General features: G+C 40.5%; 1 protein-coding gene across 1 annotated transcript in view; it reads left to right on the forward strand.

The window, feature by feature from the left end:
• Positions 1–2,590: 2,590 nt before the first annotated feature.
• LOC140738511 (uncharacterized) overlaps positions 2,591–17,631 on the forward strand; it is a 28,003-nt gene continuing 12,962 nt past the window's right edge. Inside the window, exons 1-2 of the mRNA XM_073065884.1 lie at positions 2,591–2,633; positions 7,127–8,386. Of these exons, the coding sequence (XP_072921985.1) occupies positions 7,294–8,386 (1,093 nt within the window). The 5' untranslated portion in view covers positions 2,591–2,633; positions 7,127–7,293. The remainder of the gene's footprint in view (positions 2,634–7,126; positions 8,387–17,631) is intronic.

Here is a 17,631-nt window from a genome sequence, read left to right on the forward strand (position 1 = left end):
GCTCTAGATTTCCAGTACCTGCAGTCCCTCTTGTGCCTACAATCTTTATTTCTTTCTTTCATTCTGGTCTCCATAATTCAGTGTACACCTCTATCTCTTCAATTAATCTATTGGCTATTTGCTCTGTAATCTCTTTATTCGGTCAGTACCAAATTTAATTTAATAATGCCCTGTGAAGGGTTTTCCTGCCATATAAATACTTACTGTAGAAATGGAAAATGATGGAAATATTGAACCACTCAGGCTCAATGGGAGAAATATTTCTCTGTGGGAGAAATAGCCAATGATTTAGACTCATTAACTAAAAAGTCATTAACATGATAATTTTACCCGTGTCTTTCTCCACTGCCTGATTGCTATCTCCAGAACTTGCTCTCATTTCAAATTTACTGCTTTTTCTCCAACCCGCCCCCCCCACCACTTCCAAATATAATTTTTGGAGTTTGCGGGTTTGCTGACTAGTACACAGGGGATAACTTCGCCTCCCTTCTTCAAAATTGTGATTATGGAGACCAGATGACATCTTACTATAGTAGTTCACTGAAAAGACAACACCTCCGGGAGAATAAACAGCACCCCCCTCAGTAATGGTTTATTAGTTTAGATGTCTGTGCTTGCAACTGTGGTGTGAACTTCGAATCTCCTAACATGAAGTGTGTTACCAACTAAGCCACAGCTGACACTTCAGTAATGGATGAATGATAGCAGCTATTATAACAGTCGGTAGCAGGAATAGAAATAAAATACAGAACTGGGGGACCCAAGTTTTAAGACGATAGTATTTTGTTAAAGCAACTGTGAGGAAACTCATAAATTAACCAGTATTTATCTGTAATAACTTCTTAAGATTTTCCCAAAAAATAGCAGTAATTTTATTTAACTGCACTTACAGTTTGATTAAGACTGGCTAATTTGAAAATCAGAACCTCGACATGGGCTGTTTTATCCTTCATGGTTGTTGCAAAGCCTGTGACTATTTGTACTCACAAGGCTCAGCATGATTGGCAAGTGAGCAGGATCATGAGCCCATAGTCAAGCTGTTCTTTTATATAAAACAATGAACAATGAACTGGTATTGAATAGCACTGCGTGTCTCCAGCAACTAGAAATGCCACTTGAATTTAAAATATTTTAAAACATTATCAGTTGTATTAAATCAAACATTTTACAAATGTTTGTACTTTAAAAATTCCAGTACTCAGCTTTTGAGCAATGAATGGCTTTTAGTAATTGGAATAATTTGGAATGCTCTGCCAAGTGCTGAGGGGCCTGCCAAACATTTTGTTTTGAAGTGACTGTTTCTGAAACAAGACTGGCTTATTTCTATTCAGCACATAGAATATGAACACACATTCAACTCTCTGAATGCATTTTAGATTATGACTTTGAAATTCTCATTGCTTTTTAGACCCAAAACAAATAATCATGTATTACAAGAACATCAACTCCTGCTCTCTATGATTGTACGTATAGAACACAATAATCAGCACTAGACTGGTTCATGACATGTTCAACACCAATTGGTTTATAGCATTTCCAGAAACGGCCCTCATAATGGAAGTGATTAATCGGTATTAACTGAGAAAGCAAATTATATTTGATTAACACAAAACTCTGTGAGCACAGGTAATACGCAAGACTGATTGTCACTGCAGGCAACCTCTAGTGCTCATTGCCAACATCCTAAACAGAATGTTGAAAATATATAAATCAAGTAAACCCACAGTTGACAGCTAAATAACAGAAGTGCTGAACCCATTCCAACAGAGACAGTCCACTTAGCTGCAGTCTGTTTGTCTGTACATGGATCCCTAGTGCTTTGTATGTTAGTGTAGTAAATTCTCCACTGGAAGGCTGCTGCCAAGTCTGCAGCACAATCTTGATAACATCCTTTTCAAGCCAAAAATGAAAGCCTCTCCAGTAAGCTGAGAAGACATGCTGTTTCTCTGGCTACATTTTTTTTAACTGTGGCTCTGTCAATACTGGCAAAGGCACTTATTTATTTGACGTGTTCTGGAAGGCTTGAATCGCCCACGGAAACTTTACATTCTTGTCCAGCCTGGTTCTTGCGACAGGTATTTTTTTCCACCCCAAAGTGCCTCCCTTCAGTTCACAAGGTTCAGAATATGAACTGGATTTAAAAGAGCGAAAACTCAAAGCTCCTGGGTCTATTTACAAATGAATGCTCAGACCTGAAGTAGTGGTGAGCATTCATCACAGCTTCAGAATGGCTTAGTTTAATCACAATGGAGCAGCAGGAAGTATTTCTTTGATATCACACTATAGTCGATCTGCAGTATAACAGATGACACTAGTGTTTCTGCTACTTATAGGCTGACATCCAAGGAATCATCACCTCATTCTCCAAAGCCTATGAGATGATGAGCCTTGCATTTAAAATCCATAAAACTTTCTCCCCCATTGCAGTACGCTGCCATCCAACATTCAAAATTCATAATGAGACTTAGGAAATCATGGGCTACTTCCTCTATTTCAGGAGCCATTTCTCAGTGAAAGCAAACATCAATAAACTCATTCCCAACTCTCACTGTGCCATCACAGCCTTGGATCATTTGAGGGAAACCTGTATCTGAAGACCAAGACCACAGACCAGATACAGAACTCTACTGGAGGTTAGTGATCCCTGCTTCTTTAACAGAAAGGATTCTGCAGACACTGGAACTCCATAGTCGTGATGAGGGGTCTCAGACCAAAATGTCAACTGTTTATTTTGCTCTATATATGCTGCCTGGCCTGCTGTGTTCTTTCAGCATTTCGTATATGTTGCTCTCACCTGCTTCTGCAGGCACTTCAGGTCACTGGAAAATATCACCAAAGTTGTCACCACAAAAATTTACAAATTCATTGGAAGGATACACCAATCAAAATCAGTGCCCTGCTCCAGGTCACAATGTTCATCATCTTGTTATTGGTCCCTTGTCGTTCTTTGGCTACTTTAAGCAGGGCATGTCAATCATACGCCCAAAACCAGACTCCTGAAACAGACGTACTTTCCTATCTCTAACTGGAGATGACTAGGCAGATAGAAAACAAAGATTCAAAGATCTGCTCAAAGCTTCTCTAAAGAAATGCAACGTTCTTATTGACTCCTTAAAATCTCTGGTTCATGATATCTCAGAACAGAGAAGGAGCATTTATTATACTATAAAGAACCCTGCAGAAGTCAATCTCAAATTATAGTCTTAGATTAGAAAAAACATATTATAGGCCCTTAAACTGAATTATCCACAAAAAGCAGGATAAAATCAATCCAATCATTTAATGTCTTATTGGCCTTAATTAAGTCAAAAGTGAAAAGAAGAAAGGATAGCTGACAGCCCTATCAATTGCTACCTACTCACCAGAACATGCTGAGCCTTCTTCTGTACTCCCTTTTCACCTTTGACTGTGTTCCTGTACATGGTTCTAACTTCATAATCAAGTTTGCAGACGACACCACAGTGGTTGGCCTGATCAGAAGGGATAACGAGACGGCCTATAGGGATAAGGTCCAGCACCTGGCCGCGTGGTGTGCCGACAACAACCTGGTCCTTAACACCCAGAAGACCAAGGAGATCATTGTGGACTTCAGGCATGCTAGGAGCCACACTCACATCCCCATCTACATCAATGGAGCTGTAGCGGAGCGTGTATCAAGCTTCAAATTCCTTGGTGCCCACATTTCTGAGGATCTCACCTGGTCCCTGAACTCCTCCATCCTGATCAAACCTTTACTTCCTGTGAAGCATCAAGAAAGCTCACCTCTGTCCCAGGATACTGACGGACTTTTACTGCTGTACCATTGAGAGAATACTCACCATCTGCACCTCAGTGTGGTATGGCAATTGTCCCGTATCGGACTGCAAAGCACTCCAGCATGTGGTGAAAACTGCCCAGTGGATTATCGGCACGCAATTGCCCACCATTGAGAACATCTACCATAAATGCTGCCTGGGCAGGGCAAAAAGCATTATCAAGGCTGAATCTCACCTTAACCATGGACTTTTCACTCTCCTTCCATCTGGTAGGTGCTACAGGAGCCTCTGCTCCCGCACCAACAGGCACCGGAAGAGCTTCTTCCCGGAGGCTGTGACCCTGCTGAACTGCAGATCACAGCGCTAAACAGTATTGCACCCATATTGGACTGTCTCAGTACTGCTATATTTGCGTGCTGTAGCACTTACTTTTTATTTTCAGTTATTTTGTAAATAACACTATTCTTTGCATTTCTGGTTAGATGCTAACTGCATTTCATTTATTTCTTTGTATCTGTACTCGGCACAATGACAATAAAGTTGAATCTAATCTAATCTAATTAATTACCTGATTCCTGAAGCTCAGCATGGACCTCTCAACTAGAACTATTTAGCTATAGGCCTCATCACAGAATTGGTCCAAGAGTAGACAATGTAACAGGTGTAGTTTGAGGACATACTCAGTATAATCTGTAAGGTATAGTACAGCAGAATGTCAATATTTCTTCCAAAGAACTTCCAAACACTTGATTTCTGGCCTTTAGATGGACAAAACTCATGCATGCAAATACAGTAATCATCAAGTCACATCGTATCCTAATTTTAACATTGCTATTGGGTCAAATCATTGGAGCAATTTACATACAAAATTAAAATCAAATTTAGTAGTATGCATTGAAAAACTTAATTGCAGCAGCATCACAGGCACATGGTGTTAGAGATACAACATTCACAAGAAGAAAAAATAAATTAAACATGAATTATATACCAGAAAATTATACAAGAACAATATAAACAAAGGCCATTGTTGTGCAAAGTGGTCCAACTGATCATAGTATGGTTTTACAGCATTGTCGGGGTGTATTCACCACAGAGACTTCAACATGCAAGAATTTTCCAGTGATGACCATGTCTAGAGTAAGAACAGAATGTAGCTAAAATAGCTTTGAGAGTCTAAATAATTCTCAGAGGAAGTATAAGGAAATTCACCCTCAAGCCATTCTCAGATCCCTTCTGTCGTCATTTTCAGAACAGTATTGCCAGAGTTCTGGGTAGAGGAGGTCCATCCTCTCCTCCTGTTTGGCAATGGTGAATAAAAATGAATGAAAATCATATGCATACACACTGGGATCAAATATTGTAATTGTGATCCCTAAAATTACACGAGCAGATCTAAACCCATTGGAAATATTGAAGGCCCAAGGCGTGTGTACCTAATTATACAGTTAGGGGACACTTTAACCTTTGGGCTGTTGCCATTATTTTATTGGTGGCCAAGTGTTTATACTCACAGCGGGAGCAATGGCATGGTGGCTAGTTTACTGAAGTAATGATCCAGAGACAGAAAATCAAATTCCACCACGTTAGCTGGGGAATTAAATTTCAGCTAATTAAATAAATCCAAAATAGAAGCTGAGCATCAGTGACAGTGGCATGAATTTACTAAATTTTTCAAAAGCCCCAGCTACTTCACTAGTACCGTAGATTCCGGATTTTAAGCCGCTACTTTTTTCCCACATTTTGAACAGCTTTGAACTTTGCGGCCAATAATCCGAAGCGGCTAATGCATGATTTTTTTCATGCCGCCTCGTAAACATTTTGCCTCGTAACAGTAGACCAATAAAATTGATGAGTAGTTCACAGAGGTCCAATGAAATTGTACGATAAATCAAGCGCACTTTCACAATTAAATTATTGTAAATCAGTCATTTGTACTCACCCTCATCAACATGGAAAACACTCGAAGCATTGTGCTGCCTAGTTAGTTTAAACTATATTTGTTTTCTGTACTACATCGCGGGATGCTATGACGTCACACCCGGTTTCGCGGTGTCTTGTGGGAAAATGCCGGTTTGCGATGAAACGGGACGGAGGGGGGGAGCGCATTACGCGAGCGGCTTTGGATCCGAGCGAACTCTGCTTTTAAGTTAAAGGCAATCAATAACTTTTCCTGGTAGGCTGCAATATATATATTTTTTTACCAGTCGTTAGGAGATATTGGAATGTTGTTCAGTAAAGAAGTATACGCAACGTATATTTAAAAGTAGCCGCGTACGGGCACAGTTCGAAAAAAAGCATTTGCAATATGTATTTGTTTTTGTTACCATATGGATTTAATTAAAAGTTAAAAAAATCCTCACGTGTAATATCTTTCTGTGTAAATATCTCATATTACAACGTGGGACACCTGCGGCCGAAAATCCGGTGCGGCCTAAAATCCGGTGCGGCCTTTACAATTAAAAAAATGATTTTATTTCTAAAATTAGAGCCAGCGGCTTAAAATCAGGTGCGCTCTGTAGTCCGGAATCTACGGTACTTGACAGGTATCAACCCTTATTGTGTCAGGCCTGTTTGTCTCTAGACATACAGCAATATGGTTGACTCTTAACTCTCTTCTGAATTATCTCAGCCACTTGATTATAATCTAAAATACAGAGACAGCAATAATATTGAGCAGGACACTAGATTCAGTCTGGCTTCAGATTCAACGAAGCCTGCCTGCTCAATCCTGCCATGTCCCCCTGCAAACAACAATGTTTGCCCACAACAAAGGCCGTATTCACTAAAACATCCCAGAGCTCCCTATTAATATCAATGGGTATGTGCTGCCTTTATGGCAGTTAGTTAGTTTATAATATTTTCGCTTAGTAATTCGTTTGTTAGCATTTTTTAGTTAAAGTTAGGATTGTTTAAGTAAATTCATTTGTCTGTAATACATCGCGGCTGCGATTACGTCACATCCGGTTTCGCCGCGTCTTGTGGGAAAATACCGGTTTGGGATAAACGCAAGGGTGGGGGGCGCTCACATGTGGCACCACAGCGCGAGCAGTTTTCTCTCTACGCACCAGAGACACAGTGAAAGCAACGCTGTATGTCATAAGATAATCGATATGTTGAATTAAAATGTTAACGCTGATTCTGTTAAAAGTAACGACGGTCGATAAGGTTTATGTTTTCGTTAGTTAAAGAGTCGGGATAGTTTGTGTTGAAGTGTATTTAAAGCAGTCAATGGAGTAGGTAGATTCTGACTGTATGCTGCACTTTAATGTAATGTAGTTGTTGTAGTTTTACCTTTGCAAGTATTCACGATGTAAATGTGATATTTAGAAGGAAACAAACACTGTACCAATCTTGTATTGTTTTATCAACAGTTTTCACCATACGTTAATGTGAAGAGTGAACAGTAAACGGTTAATCTTACTGCGACCTTGTTTTCATTGACTACGGTTTATCTCGACGTTTAGTTCGGCGTTCCATTACACCCGAGCGAGAACGTTACAGTGAAAAAGCGGCATTATCAGGTGTTTCAAGTGCAGCAATGTCAACTCGGTCCAGCATCAAGTCATTGCCATCCTGCGACAGGGGCAGTAGGGCATCAAGTAAGGCCACCCAAGCAAGAGCTAAAGCAGAAGCCGCCAATGTGCAAGCGCGCTTTGCCAAACAAGAAGTAGAAATAAAAATGGACGCGGCTGCCAGAGAAGCCGAAAACCAGAAGGAAGAGGCTGCCAGAGAAGCCGAAAACCAGAAGGAAGAGGCTGCCAGAGAAGCCGAAAACCAGAGGAAAAAGGCTGCCAGAGAAGCCGAAAACCAGAGGAAAAAGGCTGCCAGAGAAGCCGAAAACGAGTTGGAAAGAAAAAGGGTAGAGGCAAAGTTAGAAGTGCTGAAGCTAGAACGAGAAGCAGCAGCTGCCAGGGTGGAAGCAGAGTTAATAGAAGATGCTGAAGAAATGCATGATCCGGTTGACGGAAAATCTACTTCAGAAAAGATCAGGTTGGAACGCACAAGAGACTATGTCCAATCTCAAATAGAATGGAAGACTCGTTCTTCCACTCCACACTCATTCGATAACGTCCCACTTCATGAGGAGTCTCAGAGAGGCCCGACTGCATCACATCCATCCCAGAAAATCAATTTACGCGTGCAACTCTGCGACGAATCCAGGAATGAAAGGGCTCACGACAAGTACTTCTCGACACCAAACTTACCAGAATTGGGCAGAAGAGAGGAAAAGACCAAGTCCAGAACAGCAAATTCCATAACAGATGTACACCCTCAGTCGTATATCCGCAGCCATGTTTCCTCAGCCCGCATGCCACTTGCAGTCGAACCCGTAGCACGGTATTTAGCACAACGGGATCTCGTCACTTCAGGACTATACCAGTTCGACAATAAACCTGAAAATTACCGTGCATGGCACTCCACGTTCACCAACGCTATCGACGGAGTCCAGCTCAGAGCAATCCAGAAGTTGGATCTTATGGTGAAATGGCTGGGAAAAGAATCATGTGAACAGGTGAGACGCATACGTTCAGTGTACATCAACAAACCCGAGCTAGCATTGAAGAAAGCATGGGAGAGACTTCAGGAGGGCTATGGGGCCCCCGAAATTATTGAAGCGGCGCTATGCCAACGTTTGGGAAATTTTCCTAAGCTAAGAGAACTCGGAGATTTACTCATGGAGATTCAAGGCGCCAAAGAAGATGGCTACTCAGCTGGTCTAGTATACCTAGACACTCCAACCGGGATTAGATAACTCATGGACAAACTTCCATTTGGGCTGCAGGACAGGTGGTTGTCCCTTGCCTCAGAGTACAAGGAAGAACACAGAGGTTGATTTCCTCCCTTTGAGTATTTCACTAGGTTTGTGTGCAAGGAGGCAAAGAAGCGAAATGATCCTAGCCTCATAGGTCCAGGAAGCAGTACAATTTACACCAAGCCAGATAAATCCTCTCCGAATAATTTCAACGTTATTAAACCAGTCTCAGTGCTTAAGACTGAAGTCTTTACAACTAACAACGACCCTAGCAAGAATTGTCCATTGCATAACAAACCCCACCCCCTCAAAAGATGCAGAACGTTTAGGGAAAAACCCCTTGAAGAGAGGATGGCCCTTCTCAAGGAGAAAAGAATATGTTTTAAATGCTGTTCCTCAACCTCTCACCTTGCTAGAGAGTGTACGATCGCTGTGAAGTGCCCGGAATGTAATAGCACTAATCACGATGGGGCCATGCATCCCGGCCCGTTACTGCAAACCGACAACGCTCCTTCACCCCCACAACAGGACGGCGGGGAGGGAGAAGCTCACTCCAGGACAACTGTTGTCAGCTCGAGCTGTACAGAAGTTTGCGGTCAAGCTCAGTCAAGCCGTTCTTGTTCAAAGATCTGTCTCACTAAGGTGTACCCTAAGGGAGCCAAAGACAAGGCCATCAAAGCCTTCGTAATTCTGGATGATCAGAGCAATCGCTCGCTAGTCAGTCCAGAGTTCTTTAACTTGTTCAACATCGAGAGTGAGCAGTTCCCATACTACCTTAGAACTTGCTCAGGCAACATGAAAACTTACGGAAGGAAGGCTGAAGGCTTCCAGATCAAGTCCCTGGATGGTAAAGTCGTCATCTGTCTCCCTCCACTCTTAGAGTGCGATGAAATCTTGAATAACCGCACTGAGATCCCGACGCCAAGTGCGGTGCTGCACCAGCCACATCTCCACCACATCGCCAAACACATCCCAGAGCTGGATCCAAAAGCAGAAATACTCCTGCTATTAGGAAGAGATGTTCTCCAGGTACACAAGGTTAGGCAGCAGGTCAATGGACCACACGACGCCCCCTTTACACCCGAGTGAGAACTTTACAGGGTATATCTAGCCTCCCCATTAGCAGAATAGGCCAACCTATCTCAGTGGCACAATGTTGATACAAAGGCTCTGGCATTGAGATAGAATCTAATGAAGTTCCTTGCATTAGGCAAAACCAGGAAACACCTTCAAATTTCAGCTTAAATTGACAAAACAATAGGCCTCTGTTCTAAGCTTCTCATGAAAGAAACATGAAGGGCAATATGGAAAACAGATTGTCTATCATCAGGAATTATCCAGAGAGCACCACTAATGCCTCTGCACAATGTAAGATCACAGAACGTTACTGTGGAAACAGCCGGAGAACAAATAAATATCCTTGTCATAAATGGTATGACATCTAGAAATCCAAAAGTCAAGATGAAGCATCTTCACTTTTGGACAAGTGCTGAGTGAATGATCCATACTGACGGCTTCATCATCACAAAAGCCCGTCTTAACCCAATTCACTTCAGATTATATTCTTTCCGAAGAGTAGATCCAAACACTTACATTGCCACCATAGCTCAGGTCTGGAATGAGCCATAAAACAAACCAATGCTGTTTAATGGAAGCTGGAATAAAATGATAAGAAGGCACCTATTTCCTTCAGAAATCAACAAAAAATCCAGTTCCATTTCATCTTAATTAGCAGAAAAGAAGTGAAAGGTGCTGTCAATAAAGAGCTGTTCTTATAGCTTATGTCTAAAGATGAAAAGAGAATTATATGAATTCCAGAGATGAGTTGGAAGTTCATAGTTCCTTACTGATTGATTGCTGTTGCCATTTCTCTCTGACAACTGTGTGGCTAAGCACAGCTCAAATGCCATCTATAAATTTGTGGATGACACAACTATTGTTGCAGAACCTCAGATGGTGATGAGGAGGTGTATAGGAGTAAGATAGATCAGCTGGTTGAGTAGTGTCGTCACAACAACCTTGCACTCAATGTCAGTAAGACAAAGTAATTGATTGTGGACTTCAGAAAGGACAAGTTGGGAGAATTCATTGAGGGATCAGAAGTGGAAAAGGTGAGCAGTTTCAAGTTTCTGGGTGTCAACATTTCTGAGGATCTATCCTGGGCCAAACATATTGATGCAATTACAAAGAAGGCACCACATCGGCTATACTTCATTAGGAGTTTGAGGAGACTCCGTATGTCACCAAAGACGCTTTCTAATTTCGACCGATGTACCATAGAGAGCATTCTAACTGGGTGCATCACTGTCTGGTGTGGAGGGGCCATTACAGAGGATCTGAAGTACTACAGAGAGTAGTAAACTCAGCCAGCTCCAACATGGGCACTGGCCTCCCCATCATCCAGGACACTTTCAAAAAAGCAATGTCTTAAAAAGGCATCATTAAGGACCGCCATCACGCAAGACATACCCCCTTCTCATGACTACCATCAAGGAAGAGGTACAGGAGTCTGAAGACACACACTCAACATTTCAGGCACAGTTTCTTCCCCTCCGCCATCAGATTTGTGAATGGACAATGAATCCATGAACACTTCCTCAGTATTTTCTTTCTTCTCATTTCTTTTTGCTCTTTTTAAATTATTTATTAGATATAGTTCATATTGTAATTTATTGATTTTATTACTACATATTGCAATCTACCGCTGCCGCCGAACAATAAAGTTCATGGCATATGCAGAGGTATTAAACCTGATTCTGATAGTGAGTTTCCCAAGAATGTCATGATGTTAACAGTTTTAGTTTTCTGCTATTGGCCTTATAATGGTATTTGGCCATGTAAGGTATCAAGAAGCCACGATAAGATTGAGGTCAATAGAAAACATAGGGAAAACTCTCTACCAATGTGATTTTATTTGGCATGAAGAAAGATGGTTGTAATTGAGGCTTACTGGTCACTTCAGCCTTCTGACAATGCTGTAAGTGTTCTTTTCATCAACATCCAATGCCCAATCATTCTCAACTGCTTTATCAATGCATTTTTCTTCATCATAGGGTCAAATATGAATATTAAATATGTTCACGAACTTTTCCATTTACAATTTGTCAAATAATGAAGTAATCTGTGCCTTATTGTCACAAGACTTGGGCTGAAATAAGAGTGTGCTTAACTATAGGTTAATATTCACACCATATAAGCACAGTGTGTGACCATCTTCAACAAAAAAATGAGACTAAGTATATTCACCAACCTGACCATCATCACCATGAACATTCCTATCAATCACCATTGACCATGAACATAATTGGACCAGACACATATATACTGCGGCCTCAAGAGAATGTCAAGTGTTGGAAGGTCAAAAGTGAGTGATGATAAGAAGGCGAAGATGTTCTAGGAGATTTGAAGACAATTTATCCGATTAGGCAGTTGAGTGGCAGGTAAAGTAAATTGGAAAAATTAGAGGTTATCCAGCTCAGCAGAAAAAAAACCAGCATAATTTAAAGGTAAGAGGAAAAGAAATTAATATGAAAGTGGACCTGGGTATCCTTATACACAAGTCAATGAAAACAACCATGAAGTCACAAATTAGGGAAACAAATGGTATGTTATCTTGCATGGATAGATTTGAATCTCTGAGTAAGTATGATTTATGATTAAATGGGACTTCGGCAATACTACGCCTGGAACGTTGTCTACATTTTCTATTTCCTTACCTAAAAAAACAGGAATTACATGCTACAGAGGGAGAACAGCACAGATTTACCAAACTGCAACTCAAGATGGTAGATCTGTCTAATCAGAAGAGATTGATCAGACATTATATTCTAGAATTTATCAAAGTAACAGGTGACCTCAATGTAATGTATAAAATTCTTAGAGACCTACCTATGAGGGTAGGTCTGCTAGTTAAGGAGTCAAGAGCTCTGGTCACTATCTCTATACATGGGGAGGCCATTTTTCAAAAAAATGAGAAGAAATCTCTTCACTCAGAAGGTACTGAATCCTTGGAATTTTCTTCTCTGGAGGGTTATGGATGTTCATTTATTGATATATTCGGAAGAGATTTATAGATCTCTGGCTACTAAAAGAAACAAGAGATAAAAGAGTAGGGCAAGTGTGTTTGAGGAGGATCAGCCATGGTGGTGAAGGTTCAAAGAGCTGAATGGTTTAATCCCTCTGTGTTTTCCTAGCTTTTTATATTCTGCAGCAAATAATTCACCTCCTAGCACTGCAATCTTTCCACCATCTACAGAGTCAGGCATAGAATGGAATAACCTCCACACACTGCGATGAGTTCAACTCCCAGCAATATTCAAGAATCTTACCACTGCAGGGTACAAAGCAATTAGTTTCACGAGCACTTTCCAGCTCCTTAAAGATTCACTTCATCCATAATGGCTGTGGTAGACTGAACTGCTCAGCCCAACTCACCAAAGTGCTATTTGACAGTGCTGCTGCCAATATTAGACCTTGGATGCAAGATAAAATGGTCCAGCAATCAAATATCAAGCCCAAATAGAAGGAAGCAGATCTGTATGAGAACTCATGAGTAGAGCTACTCGGACCTGATGTTTCAATCCCAATGATAAAGTCGGCACTCTCAATGTTGGCAGTAGGTTTGGAGTGGTGACGAGGAGGGTAGCTACTTCATCGTGGTCATCAGGTGGGCACCCTCCTTCTTTGACGTTTCATTGATAAGCCCACAATGTCTCCAGAGGGCTCAATGGTGCTACCTGGCATCCTAGATACACCCCCCTCAGTTCCGTACACTCCTGTCTTCACCTTGCAGCCCAGTTGTTGTCTTTCCTTTTAATCCAAATCCAATTGCTGCTTTCCTCTGCTGCATTTGACAAGGACTTGATTGCTTGTTGGAGGGAGACACCCCTCACCCCCACCTTCTTCAATAGACTGGTCGCAAATGTAGCAACGAATCCCCTGCATCCCACTTCTACAAGTGAGAGCAGCATACATTAAAAGTTCCATTGTTGGGTATGCACCATACGTAGATTATGTAATATTGGATATTTACCACTTGAAGAATTGTAGCATATGATCAAATGCTCTAAATATTGTTGATGCAAATGAGCTACGCTTTCAGATGGAAAGCTAAATTTTCCTGTTTAGTGAAGAAGCCTTGTGGTCAGTTTGAATCATGACATATGGAGTGAAATACTGAGAAAGGGACATCATCTACAGAAGGAATGATGGGCTTGGCTTGGGTGTAACAATTAATTAAATTTCTCTGCAAGTTTGGCGGTGAGGTATTCTTGATGGCTCTGATAGCAAACTACTTTATCCAAAATCACCCCTTATCTAAAACAACATTGCTTCCTTGCACAATACCTTGTACGTTATGTGGGCATGAAAATCATTACCATGAAGTCCCAAGGTGAAAGGTACACTGACCTCAATGCAGCACAGTTTAGAACACATTTCAATATGCCATACAATTTTTAGCCCGATAGATATATATATAGCAATATACTGAAGAGAAATCATATGCATGTACGAAATGGCAGAGACCAGACATTTGCATGCCAGTGAAGCAACAGCTGGGAGAATCTGGTATTCGAGCTGCAAGGTAGCTCTACTAGACTTTTGGTAGTTCCAGCCTATTTTCTCACATTGGAGGGCAACAACATATCTGCCATCCATATCTTCAACATGGACATTATTAGCTGATGCTTTGCAAATCACTTCAATTACAACTTTCTTTGGACAAACAAAATTAATTCTGTTTGGACAGAGATGAAAGGTTTCATTCAATGTCTGGGGAAGGCTGTGCTAAGGAAGAATCATCAATTCTAGAAGTGATATATATTACTTTACCAGAAAGGACTAGTTGTTCCATTAAGGGTATTTCATAAAATTTGAATTTATCTTTCAGCTATTTCCAGAAGCTCAACCTTATGTGAGTATGTCTCCATTTTGTCTGAAATTTCCTCATAGATGTTAGGATGACTTCTTAAATGTTCCTTTAGGCACAGACAATCAGACTCACTCCATCCCAATCCTATTGGTATGCTAATTACCACATTCTTATGATTTAATGGATTCTGCGTTCATGACTGTTGACATTCAGTAGCAATATGATCAAGACTGCTGAAATTTGAGTGCCATTATTTTTACTCTTAATTCATTTTTGAAATCTTTCACCATTCTTTCATTGTCACTGAGTTTAAATGGCTGAACTCCCAATATTATAGCACTATGTGAATACCTTCATCCAAAGTATTATGGCTATTCAGGAAGCTAGACTGCCATCATCTTCTCAGGGGCTGTGAAGGGCACTCAGATTATGTTCTGGGATCTGAGTATTGTGACAAGGCTAAATTTATTGCCCATCACTAACTGCTCTTGGAAAAGTGTTGCTATGCTTTCTTGAACCATTTCACTCCTTCATGCTTTGAGGCAGGGAGTTTTAGGATTTAGACCTAGAAACGATGAAGGGCCCCTCCACTTTGAAATATGGATGGCGTGCCATGTGGTGGGGGGGGGGGGGGGAGATCTACAGATTTTGGAGTTCTAATGAGTTTAGTGGCCTTATACATCGTGGTGGCAGATGTTGCAGTTAAGGAGATGCTGTCAGAGTAGCCTAGGGTGAGAAACTGCAGTTAATTTTACAGATGGTGGCACTGCAGTCTCTGTGTACAAACGCTGGAAGGAATGAAAGTTTAGGGGAGTTCACTGAGTGTCAGTAAAGCAGGGTGCTTTATTCTGGATGATGTTAACCTTCTTTAGAGTTGTTGGCACTGCACTCATAAGGACAAGGTCTGAATCCTGAAGGATTTCAGCCCAAAATTGTTGACTGCTTACTCATTTCCATAGATGCTGCCTGACCTGCTGAGATCCTCCAGCATTTTGTGTGTGTTGCTTTGGATTTCCAGCATCTGCAGACTTTCATGTATTAAAGGTGTGAATATTTCATCAGCTCCCGACTTGTACATTGCAGAAGGTGGAAAGACCTTGTGGAAAAAAAGATGAATTGCTATTGCTATTAGGGAGCTGTCCTATTCAAGACACCAAACTCTGTATAGTGACATGAATGTGCTATCAAGGGTCAAGAACAGTTTGTGAAATGAGTTTTTCAATTTGCTGTTATTCCTATTGGGACAGCAGTAGGGCAGAATCTCTGTATATTTCTGTAAACTGATTTGAATAAAGACTGCTTCCATCTGTGGCACCTATTTTGAGGCAGCTGACTGTGGCTCCTGTAGTTTGTGTTTGTGCAGCTGAAAGTAGGCAGCTGCCACTTGGCAGCAAGAAATATTAGACACTGATTAATGGCAAAAACTGCCTTGAGGGGCAGATCATTGATTGCCACACAATTGATTGCACACACTAGACTGCCCTTTTAAGTTTTAACTGCCCTTCACTGCACCTCGTAATGCTGGACATCAATAAAATACTGACAGACTGCTGTCCAACATCGTTAAAACAACCATAATGGAAGATGCGACATAGGCTGTGACCTTATACCATTTAAATATGGGACAATATCTGTAACAACTCCTGCAATTTTTGAACAGTTGACTAATAACACTCCAAGTAATATTCATTCCTATCTACCGACAGATTGCGCTATAGCAGATAACCTTTGCCTATGATTAGATACACGATAGCATCGCCTTAGAATAGCTGAAGTACAGAGGGCATGCCAATATATCAGGCACATTGGCTAAGGCTTCATTGGTTTTACCACACACACTGAATGTGCAGAAAGATCTTGGGTCAATACTCAGAGTTAATAAAATATCTTAGAAGCCATCCTCTTCACTTTTATTCAGGTCACAATTGCACGAAGTGAAGGCATCCCACAATGCATTGCGACTGGAAACGATAGGCAGTAAAAACTGACTCTATTGTCAATCTCCCTTTCACAGTGGTTGGAAACGAGCAAATATCCACTTTGTAGCCCCTTTCAAACATTTCTTGAACCCTTTGAAGCCCAGCCTGTAGGATTGTCAGAGAAACAGACAACTGCAATCTGATAGATGAAGAACAACATTAGAATCTGGTCCTTTGGAGTGGCATTCGAGTGTTGGGTGTCCTCAAAGCTGACCATAAATGTTAAAAATTCTGTCCACAATTAACAAAACTTCACCTTTAGCAGAGAAAAAATAACTTATTGAATTCTTCCTTTATTTTGCTTCTTTTTATTTTTGCCTAATTAGACAGGTTTTCACCAATTCACTAGTGCGATCTTGAAGTGTTCTCCATTTTTTTTAGCTTTATCTACTTTTTAAAGATGTATTTTTGAAGCAATTAAATCCATATCTCAATTTTTTCCACAAATGGAATTACTTATAATTCACACTTTCTTCTGTTGTTTTCCGTGCTAGCCATCTGAATCTGTTTTAACATAAGTTGTCCCTGAGAACGCTGAAAAGCATATCTGTTCTTCATTAATCCAGATATATCATCACTTTGTTTTGTATTTGGACACAACTTTTATTTTTAATTACTAAAGAGTGATTAGAAAATTTCTATCCAATAGAATTTGTTAAGCAATCAAGGTGTTTATACTTCATATATACACATTTCAGTTTAAGCAAAATAGTTAAAATAATTGTTTCACTTCCATGTAAATTAACAAATAGATTTGGTAATTAAATAAAGATAATAACTTTGCTGTCTGTCATCTTTCTACAATACATTATTCCTCTCTTTCCTATACAGGTTGTAAAATACCTCTCGTCTCCTGCTTTCATTAGCATAACATCTTGATATCACTTAACCATGCGCCATCTGAATTTTTTGAAATTACCTCAGAGCGAAAAGTGCTTTACATTTACATATCTTAATTGTACCAAGTTCATAATTTGAGGCTAGAATAGACAGACTCAAACCAGGAGCCTCTATCTGTTGTCATTCACTCAACTGTAGGATGAGTTCAATAGTTTAAATGTCAGGACTTAATAATAATGGCATCAAAACCAATTTGGAACATGTTATAAACTTAGTCAACTAATTTCACTTCACTAAATGTGAACGGAAATTCTATCGGCTGATATGTCAAACATCTTAGAAATTCTACTTTTAAAAAAATTCCTTCAAGGGACGTGGGCTTCATAGGCTGAGCCAGTATTTAGTTGTCCATCAGTTATTGCCCTTGAGAAA

This window comes from Hemitrygon akajei, chromosome 2 (assembly GCF_048418815.1).
Source record: "Hemitrygon akajei chromosome 2, sHemAka1.3, whole genome shotgun sequence".
In the NCBI taxonomy this organism is placed as follows: Eukaryota; Metazoa; Chordata; class Chondrichthyes; order Myliobatiformes; family Dasyatidae; genus Hemitrygon; species Hemitrygon akajei.